This window comes from Salminus brasiliensis, chromosome 14, assembly GCF_030463535.1.
Source record: "Salminus brasiliensis chromosome 14, fSalBra1.hap2, whole genome shotgun sequence".
In the NCBI taxonomy this organism is placed as follows: domain Eukaryota; kingdom Metazoa; phylum Chordata; class Actinopteri; order Characiformes; family Bryconidae; genus Salminus; species Salminus brasiliensis.
The window spans coordinates 18,067,596-18,091,437 of NC_132891.1; the positions used below are offsets into that span (position 1 = coordinate 18,067,596).

Below are 23,842 nucleotides of genomic sequence, written 5' to 3' on the forward strand. Positions count from 1 at the left end.
CCTGTCCATTTTTTCCAATAACTGCAGAAAGCCATTTTCCTTTTCCTGTCCCAGTCGCCTTCTGTGCGCAATCTGCGTATTGTGTTTAGAGAATGTCCATGTACGTAGATCACGTAGGAGAGTAGGCAGGCTGAGCCTATTGGTTCCCCCACTGTCAGCTGACTCCGACTGTCATGTGACCTGTCATGGCGGAGACTGTCTGGAGGAGCTAGGCTGGATTCAGCATGTTAATAACAATAGCATTTCAATGAATGTAGCTAGTTTAACTGTCTGAAGCTCACGGTCGTATTCCTAACCACAATCTCTGAGATCTGTTAAAAAACTAAACTGTGAGTCGAAGCTGCGAAAATGGGCCTGGATCCCGTTTCTGTACATTTGGATCAGCAGCTGCTCCGCTTCATGGATCGGCTCGAAATCCTGCAAGAGAAAAGACAGAAGCTGAACTCACTCATAGAAGAGGTAGGAAAAGAAACCTGTAAATCATCCAGCCTCCAACGGTATTATTTTTTTATTTATTATTTATTCATTTATTTCACAGGGATGGTTTAACATTTCCAAGGCACGTTACTCGATGGGAAACAAGCAGGTCTCGGCTCTGCAGTACGCCAGCGAGATGGAACCGCTCATCTGCGTTCATTCCAGGTCCAGACAGATTCCTGTCCTAAACCACCGTAAACTAAACTCCATCATTACTACTGAGCCGTATAAGCTTTGTGGATCTATAGGCCACAAAACAAGTACAATGGACATCTGAGCAACTGCACACTTTTTTTTCAATTCAGAAGCTTCCGAGTGAAGAACAATTAAAGCACTTTTATTTATGGGTTTTTATGGGTATTTATGGGTATCATATTCACTGGCCCATTTGCAGTCTTTATTGATTACATTTATTTAAAAAAAGGCTGCAGTAATGCTGGAATTGTAGGACGAAGCCGATATGCAATATTCTTTCCTGTACATATCTGCTGAGGTTGATACATAAACTTTTATAAAATGCAGTAATCTGAGGTACCTTGATTTGGACATAGGCGACATATAATTGCTGTCATGCAAAATCTTTGTACCTCCAAAATAGCAACTTCACAGGATGGGGTGAAAAATCGACTTAAGTTTGAAAGGAAGTATTTTTTTTTCTTTTTAGATCATTTCTATTGGTCTGTTCATTGTGACATTTTGCTACAATGTAAAGAAAAACTACCACTAAAATGATTCAAAATATATTAAAAAAGAAAAAAATGGATACAAGTTTTTTTTGTGACAGTGACAATATATATATAGGATTACAGTGAAATGCAGACCCTGCAGCCCAGCAATGAACACTTGTCTGGAGTACATGAAGTACATCCTTAAACATTGGTCAAATCTAATGGAATAAGTACCTACTGATATGGGTGTAATTGTGGATCCTTGATTTAAAAACATCATTTGGCATTTGGGCCACACATCTTTGGAGGCACATGGGTTCAGTCATTGTACAAGCAGATTATTCATTCTTGTGAAACACACCTGCATTGCTTATAAATATCTTTCAGTGATGATTATGAGATTTTGTCTTGTGTCTGACTGCTTTTGTTCTGACATGTAGTCTTTCAGAAAAAGGTGAGGTGGAGTTCAAGTGTGAACGAACGGAGCTCAAAACAGAAGAACAGGGACCGAGTGGTACAGTAGAGAACATAGGACCAACAGAGGGAGGTAGGACAGAAATACTGGATTTGTCCATTTCTGTGTATTTATAATAGACTGTAAACCTACTGCACTCAGCTCGGTTTTGTAACTGTTGGGCAAGTATGTGAGTGTGTGTCTTTACATTAACAATCAGCATGCATAACACCAAGTGATACTGAACTTAGGAAAGATAACCAGAGAAGTGTTCATGGAAAAATCTTTTTTGCAGGCCTTAGGAGGAGAACGAATGTCAAACAGAAAGAAACTAGTAAAGAGGACACCCCTGAGGGGCAGCAGGAAAAGGAACCTCAGGACAGCATGAAGAGCGAAAAATCATTGTGTCAGCATCAAGATCCACTGAAATGGTTTGGGATCCTTGTGCCACAGAATCTTAAGCAGGCTCAGGCTGCTTTTAAAGAAGGTAAGATTAAAGCGATAAAAGAGTTTGGCTCAACATAACATTCACAGTTTCTGGTTAGGAATGTAAATGGCTATTCAGACTCGGGTTGCATATCATACATATTTCAGTATTAGAATTGAATTTGAAAAGGTCACATTGAGTGTGTGTTTTTTACTGCCATGCAAGTAATCTGTTTCACATATGAAGAAAAAGAAAACAATTTTATCTTGAATCAGATTTTTAGACTTGTATGTGAAATCAGGTTGTACTTGCATTTGCGCAAACATCCCCACTTGTCTCCATAGTAATAACACATGTGTGGATAAACTGACAAACTGGGACAGGAAGGAAATTTGAGTTACCTGGTCACATTTCTGAGCTTAGATGTTTATCTGTAACTTAATGACCAGGACTAGCTAACAGAGCAATCATGCTATATTTCACAAAGGTATTACACTATTTTATCAGCTACAACATAAACAGTACATGCAATAATGTGTTTAAGCCTGGATGTGTAAATGTCCACCGCCGACCACACTCCCAGTCTGACTGGTAAAACTGAGTCACATGCACATGTTTCATGTGACTTTTTGTCATTTAGACATCATAAACTATTATAAATAAAAATATATATATATATAGATATACTGGAAAAATTTTTTTAGCTTCCTGGCTGAAGGCCTAAATGAATCTGCAACATTATCTCTAGTGGCAGGTTTATTAGGAGCTCTCTAAAGTGGACAAATATAAGTATATAAATAAATATAAAACAGTTTAACACACAGTTCACTTCCTTGTCCATACAGCCCATATATGGAAACTAAACTTCAAAAACAGTCTATTTATAATTATCTTTCTGTGATGTTACAAAACTATTACATTTACAATAATCTGCCCATTGCTGCTTACAGCGGTATATCCCCACACCTTAAATCTGTTTTAACCTGAGAGTGCTTTCAGGAGGCTGGGAAAACCGCCATGTAAAACGTATTAGGACTATTTTGGCACATAAGCACAAATTTTATAAGTTTATAATTTAGGGGTGAAAAGTAAAGTACAAGGAAACTGTAGGATATGGGCCTTTTAAGGTAAAAAAAGCATAAAATAGGCACTTGGACCCACTAGCAGGTTCCAGCCTTTGGAGGAATTGTTAAGGGGTTTGCAAACTTGAAAAACGTTATAGTAGCCATACAATTGTAACAATTAAGCAAAGTTTAAAATATAAAAAAAGTAACTTTTTTTTATTTTCTTTTTTTCTTTTACTGGATCCATTCCTCTCAAGAAAAATTCAAATGTCAAAGAAATGTCCAGAAAAAAAACCAAATGAACTAGTGTAGTGAATGGGGGATAAGGGGATTCTCCCAACAAACAGACATGGCATGTCCACAAAATATTTGTTAGTTTGGTTTGTGTGTTCAAGCTATTATATGCTGATGGTCTGTAATCATTGCTTCTTATCAAATTCCTAAGAGGCTTACAGTACAAAATATGGTCCATGCTGAATTCATTGATATGTTGTTTTTACCAAATATTCAGACACTATGTATTCATGCTGTTCTTGAATATAACCGCACAGTGTAATTTCTTTTTTTTATTATTTGCAGTCATCACTCTGTCAGCAGAGATGGCAACCCTGCAGAGTGCCATTCTGGCCACTAGAAAGGAGATGCAGACTCAAATGAAGGAGAAACACAAGATTCAAGCTGGAGGGAAAGAATAGTATAAAATATTTTACATGTTTTTTGTGTTTTGTTTGTTTGTTTTTTTGCTAAATTATTTATGTCTGGATTTCTCCCGGATTCCTTTCATGTACCAAACTGGACTGTCTTGACTCAGGAATAAAGTGTAAACATTGTCCTGTACATTTCTGTTGAAATACAGCATATGAGGTTTATACATTCCTAATAAATACTCTAAATTAGAATTGAAGTGTGTTGTAAGGGTGAAAATGTTTTCATTTCATTACATATTTATTATGATCTTAGGGTTTAGGATACATGATTCTGCCTATTAAACACAGGAAATAGATTGTAGAGTATTTGGAGACAATGGACAAGGAATAAGAGTAACTTATGGAGCAGTTTGTCTTGCTCATGATCCACATACCCTACCTTCAGTATACATGTTCACATGTCTTTGGATTTTAGTGATTTTGTGGCCCTCGTAATCATGGTCTTGAAGGATACTGACACTTTCAATCAAGGCTTCAAAACTTCACACACTGGGAGGGAAAATTCCTCCAGGGCCTCTTTTCAGGATCAACTGCAAAGACAGTAAACAGACAGCCGTTTAATACATGTCCAGACACATGCGGTAAACACCGTTAACAGGCCTGGATTAACTGTTTATGTCCTGTCCTGAAAATATCTTTGGATAAAATCACCGTTTCAGTCAAGTTTAGTGTAACGTGAGTGTTTTCGTTCGGGTAATGTCCACCAGGGGGTACAGGGGGACGTATCAAACTGTTTAGCCAACTTACCAGCCATTTCTGTTACTGGCTAAGTGTTTCTCAAACTTTAGCTCAACGTTGTTAACCGAGCAATTCGATGGATACGTTCTCGGTTACAATGGGGAGGAAAGGGAAGGTGGGCTTTTACGCATGGCGCTTTAAACGGCACTTCACGCTGCAAGAAGAACGTGGGAATAATCTTTACGTTCAGTGCAATTTATGTCTGCCTACAAAGAACGTGCTTTCGACTCCGAAAACGTCCTGCTCGAACCTGAAGAAACACCTGGACGTGAGTTGTCCGGCACAATGAGCAACACTCTGTATGTGCTGATGTGTGGTTTGGTAACTTGCTGTCTCGGATGCGCGCGTGATTATTTGTTTACAGTTAGCTCGCTAGCTAGCAACCTAGCTGCTGCTTCTGCCCTTGGCTTTATTCCAGCGGCAGTTCTTGTTATTAATGCAACGCCATGCCGTTATGACAGTTTTTGTGAGCGGGCTATTCGCTCTGGGAAGCATTTAACTAGTTAGCTATATGGTTAAAACTGTCGTTGCCAACTTGTGAACGAACTCGGGCTGTATTTTGTCTTCGCTTTAAAACACCAGCATCACTACTGCTGCAGCTGCTGCAGCTGCTGCTAGCGGGCTAGCCCCGTTAGCCGGCTGTACAGTAGTCTAGCGCTGTCTCGCTACCACAGAGGAATGCAATGAACTGTAGCTAGATATAGCTAGATTTCGCACACAGTGTAAAGACTTCTCGGCTTTAAATGGCACAGCACAAGATTTGAGAAGTTGGTAGCTAAATGTTTGAATGAATAAAGGCAGTAGACATCGCTGGTCCTGTACTGTCCATCTAGCTAAAGATGATGGATATGACGTGCCATCTCACGGCGAATCCGCTAGTTAGCACTACTAGCTAGCTGCTGGCTAGCTAGCTAGCTAAATGACGGGATAGCGAATTCTAAGCTCAGTCGTCCATGTCAGCGATAACCTAATAAAACATGGCCCATCCTAACGCCGCGATAGCTGAACGCATTGTCCGCTTGAATGCATATTATTTCAGCCAATTGTGGATGGGAACCGTCAAAATGGTCGAGGGAAAGGAAGCCCTCCCCTTTACTGTCTACTTCCTGGAGTCCGAAGCGCTATCGGCTAGATAGGGCTGTTTACAGTGGGGGGCGAACAATTTTGCCAGCCACATTAGCTAGCTAGCTTGGCCTGTATGTCGCGCGTTTTTACCGTGGGAGTATAAACACAGCGCGTTGGATGCTGGATGCAACGATTTCCGCCATAATGCGCAGGCGATGCGATCGGTGGGCTTTCAGATGAACGTTATCTCTCAGACAACGACCCTGTTATCATGTGTGACAGCGGCGAGGCTCTCGGCGTAACGCGGCTGAACCGAAGCGCGGCTGTCTAGATCGCGGAATTGTTTGAAGAGGAAGGCGAATTGCAGTCGATTTGGGAAAGTTGTTTGTTGGGCGTTTCGTTGCCGCCGTCGTAGAGGGGTTAAGAATCACCGATGGCGTCAAATTCTCGAGTCTCCATTCTGGATTACTTCAATATTGTCTTTGAGGGGGAAAATGGAAAAATCGAGTCGAACTGCAAAGCTTGTGGCACACGGATACAGGCCAAGCGGACAGTTACCTCTAACTTCGTTACACATTTAAAGGTATGCGATGGACAGTTCATTAATGTGATCTAAACCGGTTAAATCGCGTCGTTGAAGTGATGCTGATGTAATCAGAATATTAATGTAGTGGAATATTGATGATGACGTTCATGACTTGGTACGTCCCATCTTCAGTGTTTACTCGGGTTTAGTGTAACTCAGCTAGCTTAACTTTGCCCTTTGTTGGAATAGAGACATTTATTTGCAGCATATTACTATAAGAATAAGAAATGCATTCTTGTGTAATAAAGCCTTTAATCATGACATGGCCCAAATTCAATGCTTCTAACTAGTAACGACCATTATCTTCTTTCCCATTTTCACACAGCGCAAACATCAAGCAATGTACGATGAGTTTCTGAGGAAGAAAGACGTGAAAAGAGAAGCTTATGCTTCAGGGACAGTGCAGACCTATGCGCCTGTGAGAGACACGAACCGAACAGCTACTCAGAGCGGAGCGGGGTCGGCCAAGTTTGACCGCACTGATCCACGGCAGTCACTCATTTCCGAAACCATCGCTAAGATGATCATCCGAGATCTGCAGCCTGTGCAGATTGTGGAGAATGAGGGTTTCCGTGAGCTGCTTCAGCTCCTCGAGCCTCGATATATCCCAGAACCAAGCCATTACATACAGCAGCAGCTCCTTCCGGCCTACGCCTACCAAGTCCAGGTCTCGACCAAGCTGGCTCTGTCAGGAGCAGAGTCCTGCAGCGTAACCCTGGACCTGTGGAGGAGCAACGCTGTGTCTGTCAGCACCACTTCTGGCTACATGGGAGTGACATGCCATTTCATAAGCGCAGACTGGCAGATCAAATCCGTGCTGTTGGCATGTTTACCTCTGTCAAATCAAACTGACACGCAACGGATGCTCGCCGACTTTGACGAAATCTCCCATGCTCATGGCATCTCGGGTAAGGTGTTCCGTATAGTCCTCGACCCCTCTGCCTGTGAAAGTCGCTCTGCCTTCCGCTTGCCTGGTTTCTATCTCCATGGTAATGGTGATGTGGAGGACGAAGAAGATGACGATAGCAGCGATGAAGAGACCGGCACGGGGATGGGTAAAGAAGCTGTTAGTGGAGAAGAGGAGGACAACTCTGTAAACCAGTTCCTGGCTCGGTGTAGGATAGACTGTTTTGCCCGCTCACTGAGTCAGTGCGTTCGAGAAGGAATCCGTTCCTCCCCGCAGTTATCCATAACTCTCACCAAAGCAGCGTGCTTCTACAACTATATCATTGCTACGGTGACTCCTGAAAAACTGGCCCAAGTGTTCAGCCATGTAAACGGACAAGGCCCTTCGGCTTCAGACCGGCACTGGAACTCCCAGCTTAAGACAATGCGACAGATGCTTGAGTCGGTGGATTTCTTAGAAGACATAGTGGACAGAAACGATCTGGCCCTCAACAATGTTGAGAAAGCCATGCTGCGGGAGCTGGTTGAGGTCCTGGAGCCGTTCGAGGAGGCCACAGATATGGTCCAGGGTGACAAGCACGTATCCATCAGCCTCGCCCTCCCCAGCGTGCTGGGCCTGCGCAAGCACCTGGCAGAGGTCATCACTCACCAGTGCACAGGGATCGTAACAGGACTGTCTCAGGCACTGGACCGGAGACTGGCCGGCATCCTGGAGGATCCTCTATATGTGACAGCCACCACCTTGGACCCGCAGTTCAAGCTTTCCTGGAGCAGCGACCGTGACTGGCACAAGCAAGTTCTACTGGAGGAGGTGGGAAAACACACTCAGGCAGCGAGTCCACCGGAGGCCAGTTTGGACGCTCAGCCATCCCCATCCAAACGCAGCAGGCTGTTCTCCTTCATCAAGCAGAGGCCGACCACGCAGGCCAAGAGCATGGAGCAGGAGCTGTCCGCTTACCTCCTTGAGGAGCCCACAGATGAGGACCCGCTGCAGTATTGGAAGCGCAAGTCCATTGACTTCCCTCTGCTTTCACAAGTGGCCAAGAAAGTGTTTACAGTGCCAGCCACAACAACAACAGTGGAAAGGATATTCAGTCTGGTGGGGAAGACCCTTAGACCGGAGCGCTGCCGACCCCTTCCAAAGAACTTAGAGACACTGATTTACCTAAAGGCCAATTTTAGTTTACTGTGGTCGTAACAAAATCAAGGGGCATCTTTACAGGTCACTGACAATAGCTTTATAGAAATTGGGATTTTTTTTTTTAAACAGAAGGATGCCTCCAATCCCAAAAGCAGTGTGTGCCTGTAACATCTGAGTAAACAAACTGTAGAATTACCCAAAGGAACATCGAACTGTCTTTTTCGTCTGGGTATAAATACAAACACACATACAGTAAATCTATTTATAGATGCATATATTTACACGTTAATTACAGTGTAGTTTAGCTTTTCTGTACTAGCTGATCCTTTTATCACTTTAGTTATGTGGCATGTTTTACACATATTATAACACATTCTCATGTTCTTTCTACTTGTTCACCTTAATGTTATGATATCCAAATAAATAACTGAGACGTTCACAACCGAAGTGCAGCCCCCCTTCCATTTTCTTATCTGGAAGGATAGCATAGCCAAAGGCAGAGTGCTGTTTGCAAAATCCAATTGATTTCCTCAGAATGCATATTATTGCTCACTTTCAGGCAAAGAAAGAACGGAAATCGTGCCACATCCCTGTTGACGTGACCTTTAGAACCACGAAGGAGATCAGAGCAAGCGACAATTCAGCAGATAAGTGTTTTCTGTGTTTGTTCTTCGCTTACAAATCCAGCCTAGCGGAAAGATGCAGGCAGGCCGGGTAATTGGAAATAATTACATTTCATTCCTGTAGGGAATTGAACAGAGTCTCCAGCTGGCATGGCTGAATAGCAGGAGCATTAAACCATGAAGGAAATGAAGGCCCTGTAATGCATTGTTTGGCAATCGGTGTGTAAATAGAAAGAGGAGTTTAAAAATTCTCACTCAAACATTATCAGCCGGCAGGAAACAACAGCTTTTTTTGTTCTCTTTGTCACAACATGGAGAGAGGACAGGATCCCATAGCAACCAGAGGATTACCATTTTTATACCACAAAACTATCAGCACTGGTTTTGTGTCAGATGATGATGACGACAACCAGGCATACCGCAGAACACAAGACTGCATAGATGTGACAGGTTGTGCATTGTAAGTATAAAAATAGACCTTTTTTCTGGTCATTGGGAGAAGACATTAGCATAAATCACCTACACATCTATAAATGCCGTTACCTACAGGTTTAGATGTGAGAGAGAGGGGAGCAGTGGCGCAGTGCAGATGTAATGAATATTTAGTGTATGTGAGAATGGAGGGGGGGGGGGGGGGGGGGGCAGCACCTCAATTTCAATTTCCCTCTCTCTGCTGAGTAATTCTTTTCAGAAGTAATTACCAGACCTACTGAAATGGATGATCCATCATTGTGTTGCTCTAGGAGGAGAGGAGAAATGCACAATGTATTCTTTGAAATTGTGCCCTATAGGCAAATAGGGATGGCAAACTCTGGGTGGATGTTGGATGAGAATGGGGAGGTAAAATGTTCCCTTAAGAACAATGTCCATTAACTGTGATGCAGAATCACATTTCTGTAGGATGAAGACACATAAACCTGCATACAGTTGGGGGGCGAGGGCGGTTGGAACAGGCAAAAAAAAAAAAGTTATATTTTGCTTCTATTAGGGGAGACGACCTCTTGATTTAAATTAATTTCTAGGCTGTAACATCTGTTGAATAATTTCTTTTTGCAGTTTCAAAAGCTGGTTTATATGTTAAAGTAGGGCTGCACGATACTGAGGAAAAACTGACATTGCAATATATATATATATATTATTTTGTTTCCCAGATTTTACCAGAAGTGATCCAGTATATCATTATCATTAATTATGTCTAATGTGTATCCAAGATTGAAGTAAAATAATTGATACTGGGCAGATTGAATCTGCCTCTGGTAGATCTGCCATGGAAAATGAGCACAGTGTGAATTCTCCTCCTGTCTAAACAAACATTAATTTGACATTGCAGGTTATGTGATGTGACTATTGCGCATGTGCACATTTGAATAGCGATGCTGAGATGATATATTGAAGCTAAAAAAAAAAAAAATTTAATATGAAATTGAGGTCTGTAAGGTTTTTGAGTCTTTGGTGAAAAAATGATTCAGTCAAATGAAGACAGAGTCTGAAGATATGCTTTGCCAGATTAATGATGGGCAAATGCTGGTATTTTGATGATGCAAAAAATGATGAATCAAAGCATAAAAATCAGGTTTAAAATCAGGTACAAGTACAAAATCCACGAGCCTGCCTAAGCCAGAGTAAAAAGCAGAACTTCCATGAGGAAGAGATGAGCTGAGATAATTTATCATAACAAGTATCGGCTGTCAACTTAGGAAGTGCTTTCGATCTCAAGTCGTCAGGCAGGTGCCCAAAACTCTGCCCTCAGTGCACTTTTGCTGGAGGTTTTATACCCTAACAGACGAGGTCGCATCACCTCACTGCACCATGACAGGCAGCCAGCGCCCTGCTAGAGGGTCAGCATGACATCTAAAGATAACCTTCGTCATGAATGTTTGGTACCTGATACAACAATAACAAACAATTACTCGTCCACGAAGAGATGGTCCTTCCTGCAGGAACAGCACGCAGAAGATCTGTGATGTGTAAAAGGGAGGAGGGAAGGATTTATTGGAGAAATAGACGTATGTTGTGGAATGTACATATGTGAGGATAGGGGTTGTATTGATCAGGGCGGGGTTGTAGGCCTTCTTTCCAAAGTGTGTGTGTGTGTGAAGGTGTGTTATCTGTGTGGCCAGTAAGTTATGTGTATGGGGCCTTGTAGGAACGGAACAGAGAAGTGTGTGTGTGTGTGTGTGTGTGTGTGTGTGTGTGTGTGTGTGTGTGAAGATGTATTATCTGTGTGGCCAGTGAGTATGTGTTTGGGGCCTTGGAGAAAAAGAACAGGGGGTGATGAATCTGTCTTTAGCACTACGAATGCATGCGTAAACATGATAAAGGGGATGGCGTAAGGTGTCAGTTTGTTCCTCTGGGCCTGCTGGAAGACAAAACAACTTCGGCACATTGCATGCATTTCAAATGAACTAATACTACATTAAAAGCAATTACATAAAAGTTTAAATGGTTCTAAATATGACTGGTAAACGATTAATATATATGATTAGCAAATGATTATATAATATTGTGAATAAGTAATGACCTGGAGTGGCTGTAGACCACGTATTTCTCTTGGTTTTTCAGTTTCAGTTTCAGTAGAGATTTCTTTAGATATGCAGAGCAGCTCTGGCTTCACAAGCCTCCACTCTGCTGTTAATTGGTGTACGCATGTTTTAATGTGCAATTAGTCTGTGCATCTTTACCACTCATTTAAAAACACTAGTTTGTGTTAGCTTCAATATCAAGGGCCTACCGTCGGTCCTCGGGGGGAAAAAATCTAGGGGAAACCACAGCCATGATAAGATCCATTACAACTGTCAAAAAAATCAAATAAAAAATGAAGACTGCTGTGGTGTTATACAAAGGCACCACCACACTACCGCCATTACAAATTACATCCAGAACTCTACATTCATTTTAAACTAGGACATTACATTTTGTATGGCTACATATCCACAATATACAGAGGATGATAGGCGTGCTCCTTGCTCAATGGTGTAGTAATCATAACTTGCAATTATGGCTCATATAATGCGTCTCCAGGTAAGTATACTGATCTAATCTAATTTTTCCACATTAAATACGCCTGATTTCATGTGGATATGAAAATCTAAATGATCTTACATTGACGCTCTCTTGTTCTGTTAGCACTGTGCTGTATATGGAATATATATTTTTTTTATGTTTGAACATTATGTCTGCAACAGTCAGCGATGAGGACATGACACTAGACAAGTTAAAGAGATCCACAATGGCTTAGTCAAATGTCAAATGTTGCACTTGAGTTTGTCTAGCTTCACAGCAGGGAATCCTCTCCCATTAACACCATATTACAAAATTCACTGATGAGCCACTGCTGGGCCGTGACTGAACTATGATGTTTATCCTATGTTTATACACAGTATTTACTGAGTCAAACCCTGCAAGACCTATTGGGTTGCGTACCTGTCAGGGTATAAGTTCATTCCTGTGCATCCACGCAAAGATGAACTATAAATCAGGAGTAACTGCAGTGTGTCCGGTTTCTATTTGGGCTTACCAGAATACATTTCATTGGCAGGGCTGATGGTGACCTTTGATGTGAGGGCACTATGGCCTTGAGCTGGTCTGTGGCAGTATCTGAAGAGAATGACTCACTCCAGACCCTCGGCCAAAAAATGGTTATTAATAAACTGCCTGTTGTTGGTGTGCCGACAGCATTAATAACTAGACCAAAGGAGGGGGTAGACAAATAACTAGACAGGTCTGCGTGCAAATCTCCCATAAGAAGCATGATTACAGTTTCTGAATGTGAATCGAAAAAAGGAGGAAAGGGATGAGATTTCACATTCGCAGTGATAAGGTCACCAGTGTTTGTCTCATTGTAACAGGTCCAAAATAACAGAATGTATTCATACCCCCCCTCCTTTCCCCACAAACCGCATTATCCTTGGGTCTTTTTATAGCATGGAAACAGGAGTGAGCAGCTGTCCTTCTATCTCCCATTGACATTCTCTGATCAACTCGCTTCAGATTCTCCAGAGACTGAAATCATCTCTACAAACGCACTCCCTGACTTCAGGATCATACGCACCATCACTGGCTTTCTGACACATATGCTAAAAATCACACTGCTGCGTTCTCCAATACACAGCTCAGTCCTCAGCTCAGTCATGGCAGATAAAAAGCCTGCCGGCAAAGTAAGTATGCTGAAAAGAAAAGAAAAGAAAGCGGAGACCAAGGCTGAAAAGGACAAAAAAGTGGAGACCAAGGCTGAAAAGGACAAAAAAGTGGAGACCAAGGCTGAAAAGGACAAAAAAGTGGAGACCAAGGCTGAGAAGGACAAAAAAGTGGAGACCAAGGCTGAGAAGGACAAAAAAGTGGAGACCAAGGCTGAGAAGGACAAAGAAAAAGGAAAAGAAAAGGATGAGAAGATGAAAAACAAGCCAGATGAGGCCTCAGAAAAACCAAAGGTAGAAAATGAGAAGCCACAGGGAAACGGGGAGACTGCCGAAGGGGCACAGGGGGGTGCTGAGGATGGAGAGTTCAAGTATGAGCCTATAGAGCTACCGCCATTTGAGATCATTATAGGGTAAGGACCATGTGGTTACACACATTGTGTTCTTCAAAGACCAAGAAACCCTCAAGGGTTCATGTCTGTTATTTCACCAGATACACCTGTAGTGCTTGTAATTATGAACCTCAAAGAATTATTTCCTATTTTTTTACTTCATATTTTCATTTTTATTATTTCTATGCCAAATTTTATAATTCTTTTTGACCTGGAAGTACTCATTACAAATCTCAAAGAATAGGTTTTTTTTATTTTCTCTTGCCTAACAGTCCAGTTTCCATGCATCTCATTATTTAACAAACAAATCTATCACTATCTAAACAAATTTATATCAGTGTAATTGTGTAATTGTCATTTATGTATCAATTTTGTTTATCTCAGTGATGGTAAGTGTAATCGGGTCCTGACTCAGAATGTTTGACACATTTATTATTACTTTTATACATCTAAGCATATATAAAAGTTTAATTTTAAAGTTTAAGAGTTACATTTAAATGATGTTGCTGCCCCCCCCCCTCCAAATCCTGCGTACCTTATCACATTTATTTATTGAGCAATATGATTCAATATTATTATATAATATATTTATTGGGGAACAGTATGTGAACCTGTATGTGTAGGAATTTAAGAATGTTCTAAATTAAAGAATGTAAACATAAGTTCAGCAGACTGAAAAAGGTCACAAAAACCTTTCTAAAGAGTCTGGCCTCCAACAATCAACTGTGGCAGATGATATACAAATGGAGTAAATATAATATGAATCCAAAACTGAACTTTTAGGTTTAAATGAAGTGTTATGTTTGTTGGCGAAAACCTGAACACTGCATTCAAACATAAGAACCCCCCCCCCCTAATGGACCTAGGAATTCTGAATTGCACCAGCAACTTCTGCAATATAATATCAGAGTATCAGAGTATCCATGACCATAATTGGGTCATGAAGCAAGACAACAGCCATAATAACACAAGTAAGTTTACAAAGAAGTGGTCAAATCCGAAGAAATTCTACATTTTAGAAAGCCCAAGTCAAAGTCAAAGTCCAGTCTTAACCCAATAGAAATGTGTTGGAAGGATCTAAAAAGAGCAGTTCATGTGAGGAAGCTCATCACTGGGTTGAAGCAGTTTTGTAAGGAGGAGAGAGCCAGAATTCCTCCAACCTGTTGTGCAAGACTGATTTCAGGTTTCCAAAAACATTAGCAGACTTTATTGCTGCTCACAAGGTCCACACTACCTCACATACTTTTCTCCAACACAGGAATAGTTTTGCTCAATTAATAAATGTAAAACAAAACTGTAGTTAGAATACTTGAGAAGATCTAATTTAATTTTAGGTTACATATGCAGAATAAAATCACAAATGTTCTACTGGTACTGTAACAAGATTATTAATAATGTACAAGCCTTTACCATCTGCCAAAATGCAAGTATAGACCAAGGCTGCAGTCTAGCACAGTTAAGTGATTTTCATAATCACTTAATTATGAACACTTTTTTTTTTTAAACTCTGAGGTGAAATAAATGTGCTTGAGCTGGAAAAATCACCCAACTGTGCTGGACTCTGGCCCTACAGATATATTGATCCTTGGGTATCAAGAATAGACAGAAACTTGCAAAACTGCTCTGCAACTACCGTCTGTCCTTTCTCAGAGATCGGCTCAACCCCTCCTTCTTCAAGTTCCAGTTCAAAAACGTGGAGTACTCCTGCGGCCGAAACAAGACCTTTCTATGCTATCAGGTGGACATTCTGAGTAACGCAGGAGAACCTGATGGGCTCCGTGGTTACCTGGAGGACGAGCACACTGGCACTCACGCTGAGGAGGCATTCTTTCAGCAGGTGCTACCCCAGTATGACAAATCACTGCGCTACACGGTCACCTGGTACACATCATCCAGTCCCTGTGCAGCATGTGCTAGCAAGCTGGGAGAGATCCTGAGAGTCCGCAAGACCCTCCGTCTCAACATCCACTGTTCCCGCCTTTTCCTGTGGGAGGAGCCAGAGGTGCAAGCAGGGTTAAAAGCACTGGCACAGGCAGGGTGCAAACTGAGGATGATGAGGCCAGTGGACTTCACCTATGTTTGGTCCACTTTTGTAGAGAACGAGGAAGAAAGTTTTGCACCCTGGGAGGACTGTCAAGATAGCTATGACTACTATGACGAGAAGCTCACCAACATTCTGCAGTAGGGTAAGTACAACTTAACTCATCTTAACTCATCAACTGATGTCATGAGTTTCAGAAGACGCCACAGTGTTGCGGCTTTGTCCAGAAATATTGTGATTTTTTCTGATACTGCTCCGGATATTTGAACTCAGTACTGTGCAACGGCTGATACAGAGTACTGATCTAATGCTGCGTTTGATTTGAACTGGGATGTCTGATTTACATGCAGGAAATTTTAACTAGAATGCCCCACAAGTCTTGTTAAAAATCCAAGATGGCCGCACCATACCTACAGAGTAATTAAAGCAGTATTAGACAGTTTATTTGCACTTTTATCTATTTACGTTTCATTAAATCAGACATACACGCAGTACCATCCTACTTCTATCTGAGGACGTGTTTTCATGGTGCTTGGATGCGCACAATACCGTTTATGCACCATTATCAACTGGCATCACTAACCATGCTAACCTGGGACATAAAAAGTGGGACATTTTGGTTAGATTTGCCATAAAACACCAGTAAACCAACCATTAAACCAGTTGTGGTAAACTTTAAAGTCGTTAGGCTAACTTTTTCCAATTAAACTTTTTAAATATAGTACTACTATTGGAATGTTTAACACCCTATAACTCTCCAACAACACAGGCACACCGTCCTCATTAAATCCACCATAAAATAAGGTGGGTAAAGGCCAAAGGGGAGGCAGGACAAGGCTACTGATAGCCAATACAATTCCCGGAAAACCAAACTTTACTTGCTAACAAACAACAGCTTAAGGTGAAATTCGCGTGTGTAATTTGGTTCTGCAATACATTCGACAATCTTCGTCCACATCTTACTGCCCACTGTGTATTCTATACAGTGACATTCATAGTACCAATCTGTTCATAGTAAATCATAGATAAAAATCCAACAGAGAACCAGTCAAGTGTTGAAATTATACAAACATTGGCAGTGTTACAATTTTATAATCAACACAACTATATAGACATCATTATTTTGAGGAAAATTAAGTTTACACAATTTTCCATTTACCCCAGATTAAATCGCTCAGCCAAGACATTTTGCTTCATCTTTTTTCATACACTGAAGCTATGAAGCTAAATGTTCCTGTAGGTCAAAAGTCATCCAAGCCTGTTCCATAAATACATGCCCACACACTCTCACACACTGAAATCATCACTGTGGTTTAAGACCCTGTATGATTTACAATGAACTATATAAAAAAAATAAAATAAAATAAAAAATAAAAAAAAGTGTAGCTGAAAGCTTAAGGACGGCCATATCAGACAACAAGAGTAAGCATTAGATTTGAGTGACCATTGTTATGTAGTGCTTGTTATTAAATGTTAGCCTCACAGCTCCAATGCTAAACCAAAGACCAAAATTCAGACACCAAAGAAGGGAAAAAGATGATTCACACTATTACTAAAATGTTATTATTCTAACGTAACCGTTGGACATTATCTACTGTAAACTGCAAATTCTACAGTAACCTCTTTTTTTTCTCCCCTAGGGTTTGTCATTAAAGGAATCTGATCTCCTCTTATGGTATCTGCAATTTAATTCCTGAAAATTGTTTTTTTCTATCTGTTATTCCATTTCTCACCAATGCCTCAAATGTAGAATTTAGACCTTTATGGTTAATTTTTTATGTAAACACAAAATCTTTTCACATCACATTTGAGCCACTTTCATATATAATCCAGGACGGGATACACATTCAGATGTGACCGTAATGAGAAGAGAATGAGAACAGTCATACGTTTTTTTGTTCATCACATTGCACTGTGCAAGCATACGAATATATATATATATATATATATATATATATAAAATTGGTGCATTCAGGTCAAATCTATTCACAGCATTGACAGCACAAATCTGAATTGAGTCTGTAATGTGAACAGTGGTGGTATATACAGGTTGAATGGGTTTCTAATTGTTGTTGCTTATGTCACAACATTATTATCTTACTTATCGTACCTTCACAAATAAGCTTTGGTTAAGTGTTGGTGCATGACTGGTATAGTGAATGACTTCACTAACATTTATATGTACTTGAATTGAATCTATAAATTAGCCCAAAGTCTAATTTACAGTGGCTCCAAATATTATTTATCTTGGATTTAACTATTGGTTAAAACAGTATTTTTGGTTCAGAGAGAAAAAATATATATAACTCAACAAAGTCTGGAGAAAGCCATGAGAAGAATTCACAGAGCACTGAAAATGCTGTAAAATAAATGTCTAAGGTGAGGTGTAAATGTCTGGAGTTGGTAAGCTGTCAAACAACATCTTATTTGGTTTCTGGTCTACGTTAAACGTGTAGATACAGAATTTAAAAATCTGAATAAATGTTCTGTAAAATGCATTTTGATTTGTCTATTTTTTTTAATGATTCTTGTAACATTTGAAAGTCATTTCTTTACTGTAAGACTGATCATTCAGCTTTGGAGGGGCTTGATTTTCCATAGCAGACGTCATGATTAAATACTTTAAAAGGACATCAAATAGTCGATCATTTTGAGCTGCACTGCCACAATGAGGAAATTAGCATTTGCAAATGGGGAACGGTTATTCTGTGTTTAATATGTCACACAATTAAAACAATAAAAATGAAACAGCAAAAGGACTTTTCTCTTCTAATAATGTGTCAAGCACTGCACACAGAAGTGCAAAAGCAAATGTGAAATAGGTCTGGATGTTGAGCAGTCTTGGAATGGTTTGCTGCTTTACTAACACAATAAATGTACTAGGTTTTTAAGTATGAGTCAGGATCCAAACACTTTTTGTGGCCACTGCAATGTTGCAACAGCACAGCATGATTCCTCATTAACTGGGCAAATGAAAAGTAAGTGAAACAGCAGTGCTATTTAGCATGCATCCCAAGGATAGCATATACTGCATACATCACCAGAGGAGTTTAATTCTACATTTTATAGAAAATAATGAAGAAGACATCAATCATTTCTCTGTTATGTGAATAAATGATCCTTAAAACATGCAGGGAGAGTCATGGAGTAGAATTACTACTGTAATTTGCTACAAAATTCATTTAACACTTGCAAATGTTAAAATTTGGGCTAACATTAAAAAATGTATTCTATTTCTGACTCCTCACTTTTAGAACTGTGCCATTTTACATTTGATACTTTGGTGACATTTAAATGTCATTGTTTGTCATGTAAAAGTGACCCATGTATTCATATGCTGAATATGCACCCATAGGTTTGAGGTAAATTCCATATATGTTTTAGGATATGCATTAATATTTAGTACTTTTAATATTAAGTAAATTTTTAAATAATTACGCATTATTACTATTTGGTAGCTTGAAGCATATATAAGGAAGTACATGGTATTTTTATGTTAAAGCAAAAGTGTATTTTTCTGTAAAGTGTAAAGTTCTGTTCCTGGCTATTTAACATTGTGATTGTGCACTTCATATTGAGCTCTATACAGCACAAGAATGGTCCAAATATTAATCCAATCTGCCTAATATTAGAGCACTGACTATTGTTCTTTTTGTGTGTGAGAACATTTAAGATACAACCCTTCAGAGGTATAGTTATGAAAATCAAGTATTTATTTTTAATAAATCACTCAATGATTTCCAGCTATTCAACAGGAACAGTATTAATGAAACTGACACTGAAAGGAAATAAATGAAAGTTAGATAACAAACAAATCAAATAACAAATTTCAGAGGATTTCAAAGCACTGGCACCATCTAGTGGTGAACATGCTTCATCATCCATATACATTAACAGCTCTCAGAAAAGAAAGTGAACAAAGAACAAAAAATATTTGTCCATTACAAGGCAACTGTTCAACTTGGCTTAGTTTAAAGTCAAACAGACTTTGCATATCATCCTTTTCACAGCGCTATACTGCAGTTCCCAAGACAAATACTGAAACGTCCATTCTGTAATTCCAAACGAACCCAGCCATATGAAGTGCGAGCACAAGTCTTCTACCTTATTTCCATGACTTATAGCGTATATACAGTGATGGCCACATCTGTGTGTTGGAAGACATCTTCAATCATCACAGCCACTTTGTTCCAACTCAGTCGATCCAAGCCACAGCCAATCCTAGGTTAACAAGTAGTGACTACATGTTAGACACTGTTAACTTTATATTCACAGCCTTCATTAATATAATAAGTACATTAATATAATAATGCTATGCCTCGAAAACTCTGGGAAACAGTTGGGTAATATATTGGTAAAAGATACGGGTTGACACCTATGGTAATGTTTAACGCATTGTCTGAAATGCATGAGTGCTTAATACCGAGGCATGGATAGTCTGGTCACTCCGTTTTCCAAGCAGTGTGCTCTCATGGCCTCCAGGCTTTGTCTGAGTGTTTGATAGGTGGGCTTATTGTTGTACTTTTCCTTTGTGATCTAAAACAGTCATGATAAGGAAAAATCAACATAAAATTTAAATGACAAAAAATTCATAACAACCCATAATTGGACTTTTTTTCCTGTTTGTGTTCTGAATATGTTCTGACACTTCCAAAAAGGAACCATCACCATGGTTTAACCAAGAAAATCATCACATTAATGATCTCACAAGGTAGTAAACAAATCGGTCAGATCTCTTAAGTACAGCACACTCCCCAGGTTGCTTCTCTGTGAAAACAGGAAATGGCACACAATCAGTTTAAGCATGACATTTACAGTATTTACATTTTAACCAGTTCCCAGACAGTAGTTAGAACTGTCTCTACAACTGAATCCAGGTGAGTGGAAGCCAGCATGTGCTTCCTCTAAATCACATTACCACAAAACACTGTGCTAAAATCCATCCCCATTAAAACCAGATAGGAAGGCACAGTCTTGCAGCTGCTGTGATTTCTCTAGCAACCATACTGTCCACAGGATGAGAAAGAAGACCACTGGATCAGTTAAGGGGGTGGGGGGTGGGGGGGGGCATGTGGCTGCTTTTATAGACAGAAAAGTTATTCTGTGTACAACAACAGACGGTCAACTTATTTATATCTTATTAAGTGTACTTAAACAATCAGAATAGTTCTGCTATAATTATCACAGTAGCAGTGTGTGATAATAGATCATTGGGATTTGCTGTTTTGACCATGTTGTGCCACCTTAGGCAATGCAAGTATTCTGAGCACACTGAACTCACTTTGTGCGAGAAGTTCGTCCACGCCATTAAACTTCTCTTTGAAGAGGACTGCAATACCTGCTCCCATGCGGCAGTCTTCACTGATACAGTGAGCGAGGGCGTCCGTAGCAGAGCAGGAGAACAGATCCCCCTTCACATACTTTAGCTTACTGCCCACCGCTGCGTGCTGACCAGAGGAGGAAGAGGACATCAGTTGCTTACTCACAACATAGAACTCCCTACAAGCCCATTAAAAATGGGCTTTTGCCTCATAAGACCATAAAAGTCCAAATTTCTGGCAGCTTTATAGACACTGCAAATGAGGATCAACAGGGGGACACAACAGCAGGACAAGCTCTGTAATAGCCCTGGGAAGAGTGCAGTGTCCCATCCCTGGTCCTGGAGTTTCTCATGCCCAAAGTTTTCTCATGTCTGCCTGTTCTGATACACCCACTTCAACTCAGATGTGCTGAAGCAGGAAAAGCAGTGAACGGTCGGTGCATCATAGTGGGTAACAGCACCCACTTCCCTCTGGCAGACTCGGGTTCGATTCCCCGGCCAGGCAAGCACACCGTGCCACATCATTGAGAGTACTCAATTGGTGCAAGACTCCAAACGCTACACTCGCATACCCGTACCTACATAATTCAAGTGAAAGTCATTCCGGCAAAGAGTGTCGGCCAAACGCCATGAGTGTATAATGTGCTGGGCAGTAAGAACTGCAGCCCCAGGGTTGGGAACCACTGATGAACCCATCCTCCTCTGGACCATGCCTGACTGTGGATTTACAATACATACAGAAAAGGTGGAACAGGCATACATGACATAAGAAATGATTAGGTCGCATGCATGAACGCAGATTAATAGAAATGATTCATATTAACAGATAAAGTTGAATGATAATGGTTGTGTGACTGGACTACCTTTCTACTTACGTCTTCTCTGTCTTCATTCGCATGAAGGACATCAGACTGGCCCTTGGGTTCTTTAGCCATCTGCCAACCAAATTAGCAGATGAACAGGGCCATCAACTGAGCAGTGAAAGTGGAAGCTAACCAGCCCTCTAGAGTACAACACTGGCAACTCAGTGAATATTAAAATGTAATTATTAAAATATTACGTAGCATTATTACTAAGCATTACTAAGCTAGGTGGCTTTGGCAGGTAGCTAATAGCGCTAGCTCGCTTGCTAATTTAGTGAGCGTCTATTGACAGAGAGCGAGTGCTGGCTGTCTCAGCCTCGCCACGCAGTTAGCTATAGCTAGCGAAGAAAGTTTTCTGCCTTCCTGAAAGAATGTTTCCTGAAACACAAACAAGGCCCTTACTTGCTCATTTCTTTGATAAATACCTGACTACGTGCATGCGGCTGTACTCGCAGTGCTTCTCCGTCTAAATGAGAGGAGCGGACAGGCTCCTGTGCAGCAACGGCAGCTTAATGCTAGTGTTGATGACCTGCAGCTGAGCACAGCTGCCCCCTGGCGTCAGGAGAAGGAACAACACAATTATTTACACTGTCCAAAAGTATCCAGACAGCCAAACTTATTAGTGAACTCATGGTTCGTCAAAAAATCTGATGCTTAAATTTTGGCTTTAAGGGGCATAATGTTTTGGGGAACTATTCTTTTGAGGTGTACTCAAAAGCTAGCTTTTTGAGCTTTCGGCACACACATCTAGTAAATAATAATATCAATAAAAAAGTAAATTGGAATTTGAAAAAAGTATTGGTATTAGAATGGGATGCTCTAGTAGAGAATGCACTGTGACCAATGCCAAGCGTCTGCTAGAGGGGCATACACCCCCAGACCCTAAAATGTGGGACTTCACCCGTACACTAAATTGATGTACAGTAGTTTTTGCTTTAGGATTATTACTGAATCATTAACTTAGGGTTTTCTCTTTTGGGCACACAAAGCTAGTAAAATCTTGATAATAAAGAATTGGTATTAGAATAGGAAACTCTGGAGAAGCTGTACATGAGCCTAGCGTCTACTAGAGGGGGTATACACCCCCAGCATGCAGGGCTGCACTGGAGCACCAGAGCTGTGTTCTTCCCAATAACGTTGGGATGGGTTAGAGTGGTGTTAATGATCCAGAACTAATCATCCAGCCTCTGCACCTGACCTCTCTAACGCTTTTGAGGCTGAATCCAACCAAATTCTCACAACAATCTTCTAGCTAGGGTAAAGACTTCCTAGAATAGTAGAGGCGATTACTTCAGCAAAGGGGAACAAACATCTTGATAATATCTATAATTACAGATGACAAATTGAGCAGGGGTCTACAAACTTTTGGACAGACAAAAACGTTGGACCTTCTGGTGCACTTCCCTCATAAATTTGGCCTTAAATGCTTTCCTCATCTGCATCCTATTTCCTATGGTATCCTGCTTGTAAGCCCCTACTTCATTACCATCATAATATCTGTTTTGGGACTGAAAATTGAACCCAGGGGAATGTTAAATCACTGTACAATAGTTGTTGCTTTCGGATTAATAACTGAATCATTAAGCTAGGGTTTAAGGGGCTCAGCCTTTAGACATTTTCACACTGATACAAGCATGTTTGATCAGGATACCAAAAGTTGTTCTTCCCTGAGGCTTTTAAGCTGTAAAAAGAAATGGCCAAGAAACATTTCTATGCTTTGACTTTTCCATCCTTTGACTGTTAGTCTGGCTCTGCATGGAGAGGTGAGTATCTCTCTCAGTCTCTGACAGCCTACTGAGAAAAAAACACATAACCAGGCTGTCAGCTGTCAGCTGAGGAGATAACCCGTCTAATTATCCTGCAGGTTCATTGTGTCTGGCTGTGCATCCTGCAGGTGGCACTTGACCACACTCCTGGCACCACAGTGTATCTTTCGTGTCATATTTGGACTTTCTGACATTTGTTAAAAATCTGTAGTCCCATGTGATCAAAAGACATTTTATGTGATAAATGAATATGCACTTTTTAGTTCATCCGTTTATTTATCAGTTGTTATGTAATCAGTTGACACACATCATTACACCATCTCTTTAACACTGCGATCAATACATAGTCATTCTTAAAATAAAGTAAATATATACAGAAAAAGGTTCCATTATGTAAGAATACAGTCTAACTTCCCAACATCCTAAATTCTGACTAAAATCCATGATATGAGACAGACTTTCTAACTA

General features: G+C 40.5%; 4 protein-coding genes across 7 annotated transcripts; 3 read left to right on the plus strand and 1 right to left on the minus strand.

Annotated features, from left to right (window-relative positions):
* Positions 1 to 151: 151 nt before the first annotated feature.
* On the plus strand, positions 152 to 3,994 carry vma22 (vacuolar ATPase assembly factor VMA22). Its single transcript, XM_072696776.1, has 5 exons — positions 152 to 459; positions 539 to 642; positions 1,586 to 1,692; positions 1,895 to 2,086; positions 3,670 to 3,994. The coding sequence occupies exons 1-5, from the start codon at positions 349 to 351 to the stop codon at positions 3,783 to 3,785; spliced, it is 630 nt and encodes a 209-aa protein (XP_072552877.1). The 5' UTR covers positions 152 to 348; the 3' UTR covers positions 3,786 to 3,994.
* Positions 3,995 to 4,538: 544 nt separating this feature from the next.
* On the plus strand, positions 4,539 to 8,359 carry LOC140577108 (zinc finger BED domain-containing protein 4). 3 transcript variants are annotated; one of them, XM_072696937.1, is made up of 2 exons: positions 4,539 to 4,803; positions 6,512 to 8,359. In XM_072696937.1, the coding sequence occupies exons 1-2, from the start codon at positions 4,612 to 4,614 to the stop codon at positions 8,288 to 8,290; spliced, it is 1,971 nt and encodes a 656-aa protein (XP_072553038.1). In that variant the 5' UTR covers positions 4,539 to 4,611; the 3' UTR covers positions 8,291 to 8,359. The 3 variants fall into 3 exon arrangements, with proteins under 3 accessions (XP_072553038.1, XP_072553039.1, XP_072553040.1); XM_072696938.1 differs by lacking the exon at positions 4,539 to 4,803 and adding an exon at positions 5,197 to 6,183; XM_072696939.1 differs by lacking the exon at positions 4,539 to 4,803 and adding an exon at positions 6,196 to 6,301.
* Positions 8,360 to 8,387: 28 nt separating this feature from the next.
* Positions 8,388 to 18,181, plus strand: apobec2b (apolipoprotein B mRNA editing enzyme, catalytic polypeptide-like 2b). 2 transcript variants are annotated; one of them, XM_072696940.1, is made up of 6 exons: positions 8,388 to 8,462; positions 8,793 to 9,075; positions 9,174 to 9,316; positions 12,780 to 13,405; positions 15,035 to 15,570; positions 17,066 to 18,181. In XM_072696940.1, exons 4-5 carry the CDS (start codon positions 12,930 to 12,932, stop codon positions 15,567 to 15,569), a joined length of 1,011 nt encoding a protein of 336 aa, XP_072553041.1. In that variant the 5' UTR covers positions 8,388 to 8,462; positions 8,793 to 9,075; positions 9,174 to 9,316; positions 12,780 to 12,929; the 3' UTR covers position 15,570; positions 17,066 to 18,181. The 2 variants fall into 2 exon arrangements, with proteins under 2 accessions (XP_072553041.1, XP_072553042.1); XM_072696941.1 differs by lacking the exons at positions 8,388 to 8,462; positions 8,793 to 9,075; positions 9,174 to 9,316 and having other exon boundaries at positions 12,039 to 13,405.
* A 952-nt stretch (positions 18,182 to 19,133) lies between these two features.
* oard1 (O-acyl-ADP-ribose deacylase 1) lies at positions 19,134 to 22,139 on the minus strand. The gene is made up of 6 exons (XM_072696572.1): positions 22,034 to 22,139; positions 21,621 to 21,680; positions 20,707 to 20,924; positions 20,134 to 20,192; positions 19,849 to 19,961; positions 19,134 to 19,646 (listed from the first exon to the last, which is right to left on the minus strand). Exons 1-6 carry the CDS (start codon positions 22,045 to 22,047, stop codon positions 19,544 to 19,546), a joined length of 567 nt encoding a protein of 188 aa, XP_072552673.1. The 5' UTR covers positions 22,048 to 22,139; the 3' UTR covers positions 19,134 to 19,543.
* Positions 22,140 to 23,842: the final 1,703 nt, after the last annotated feature.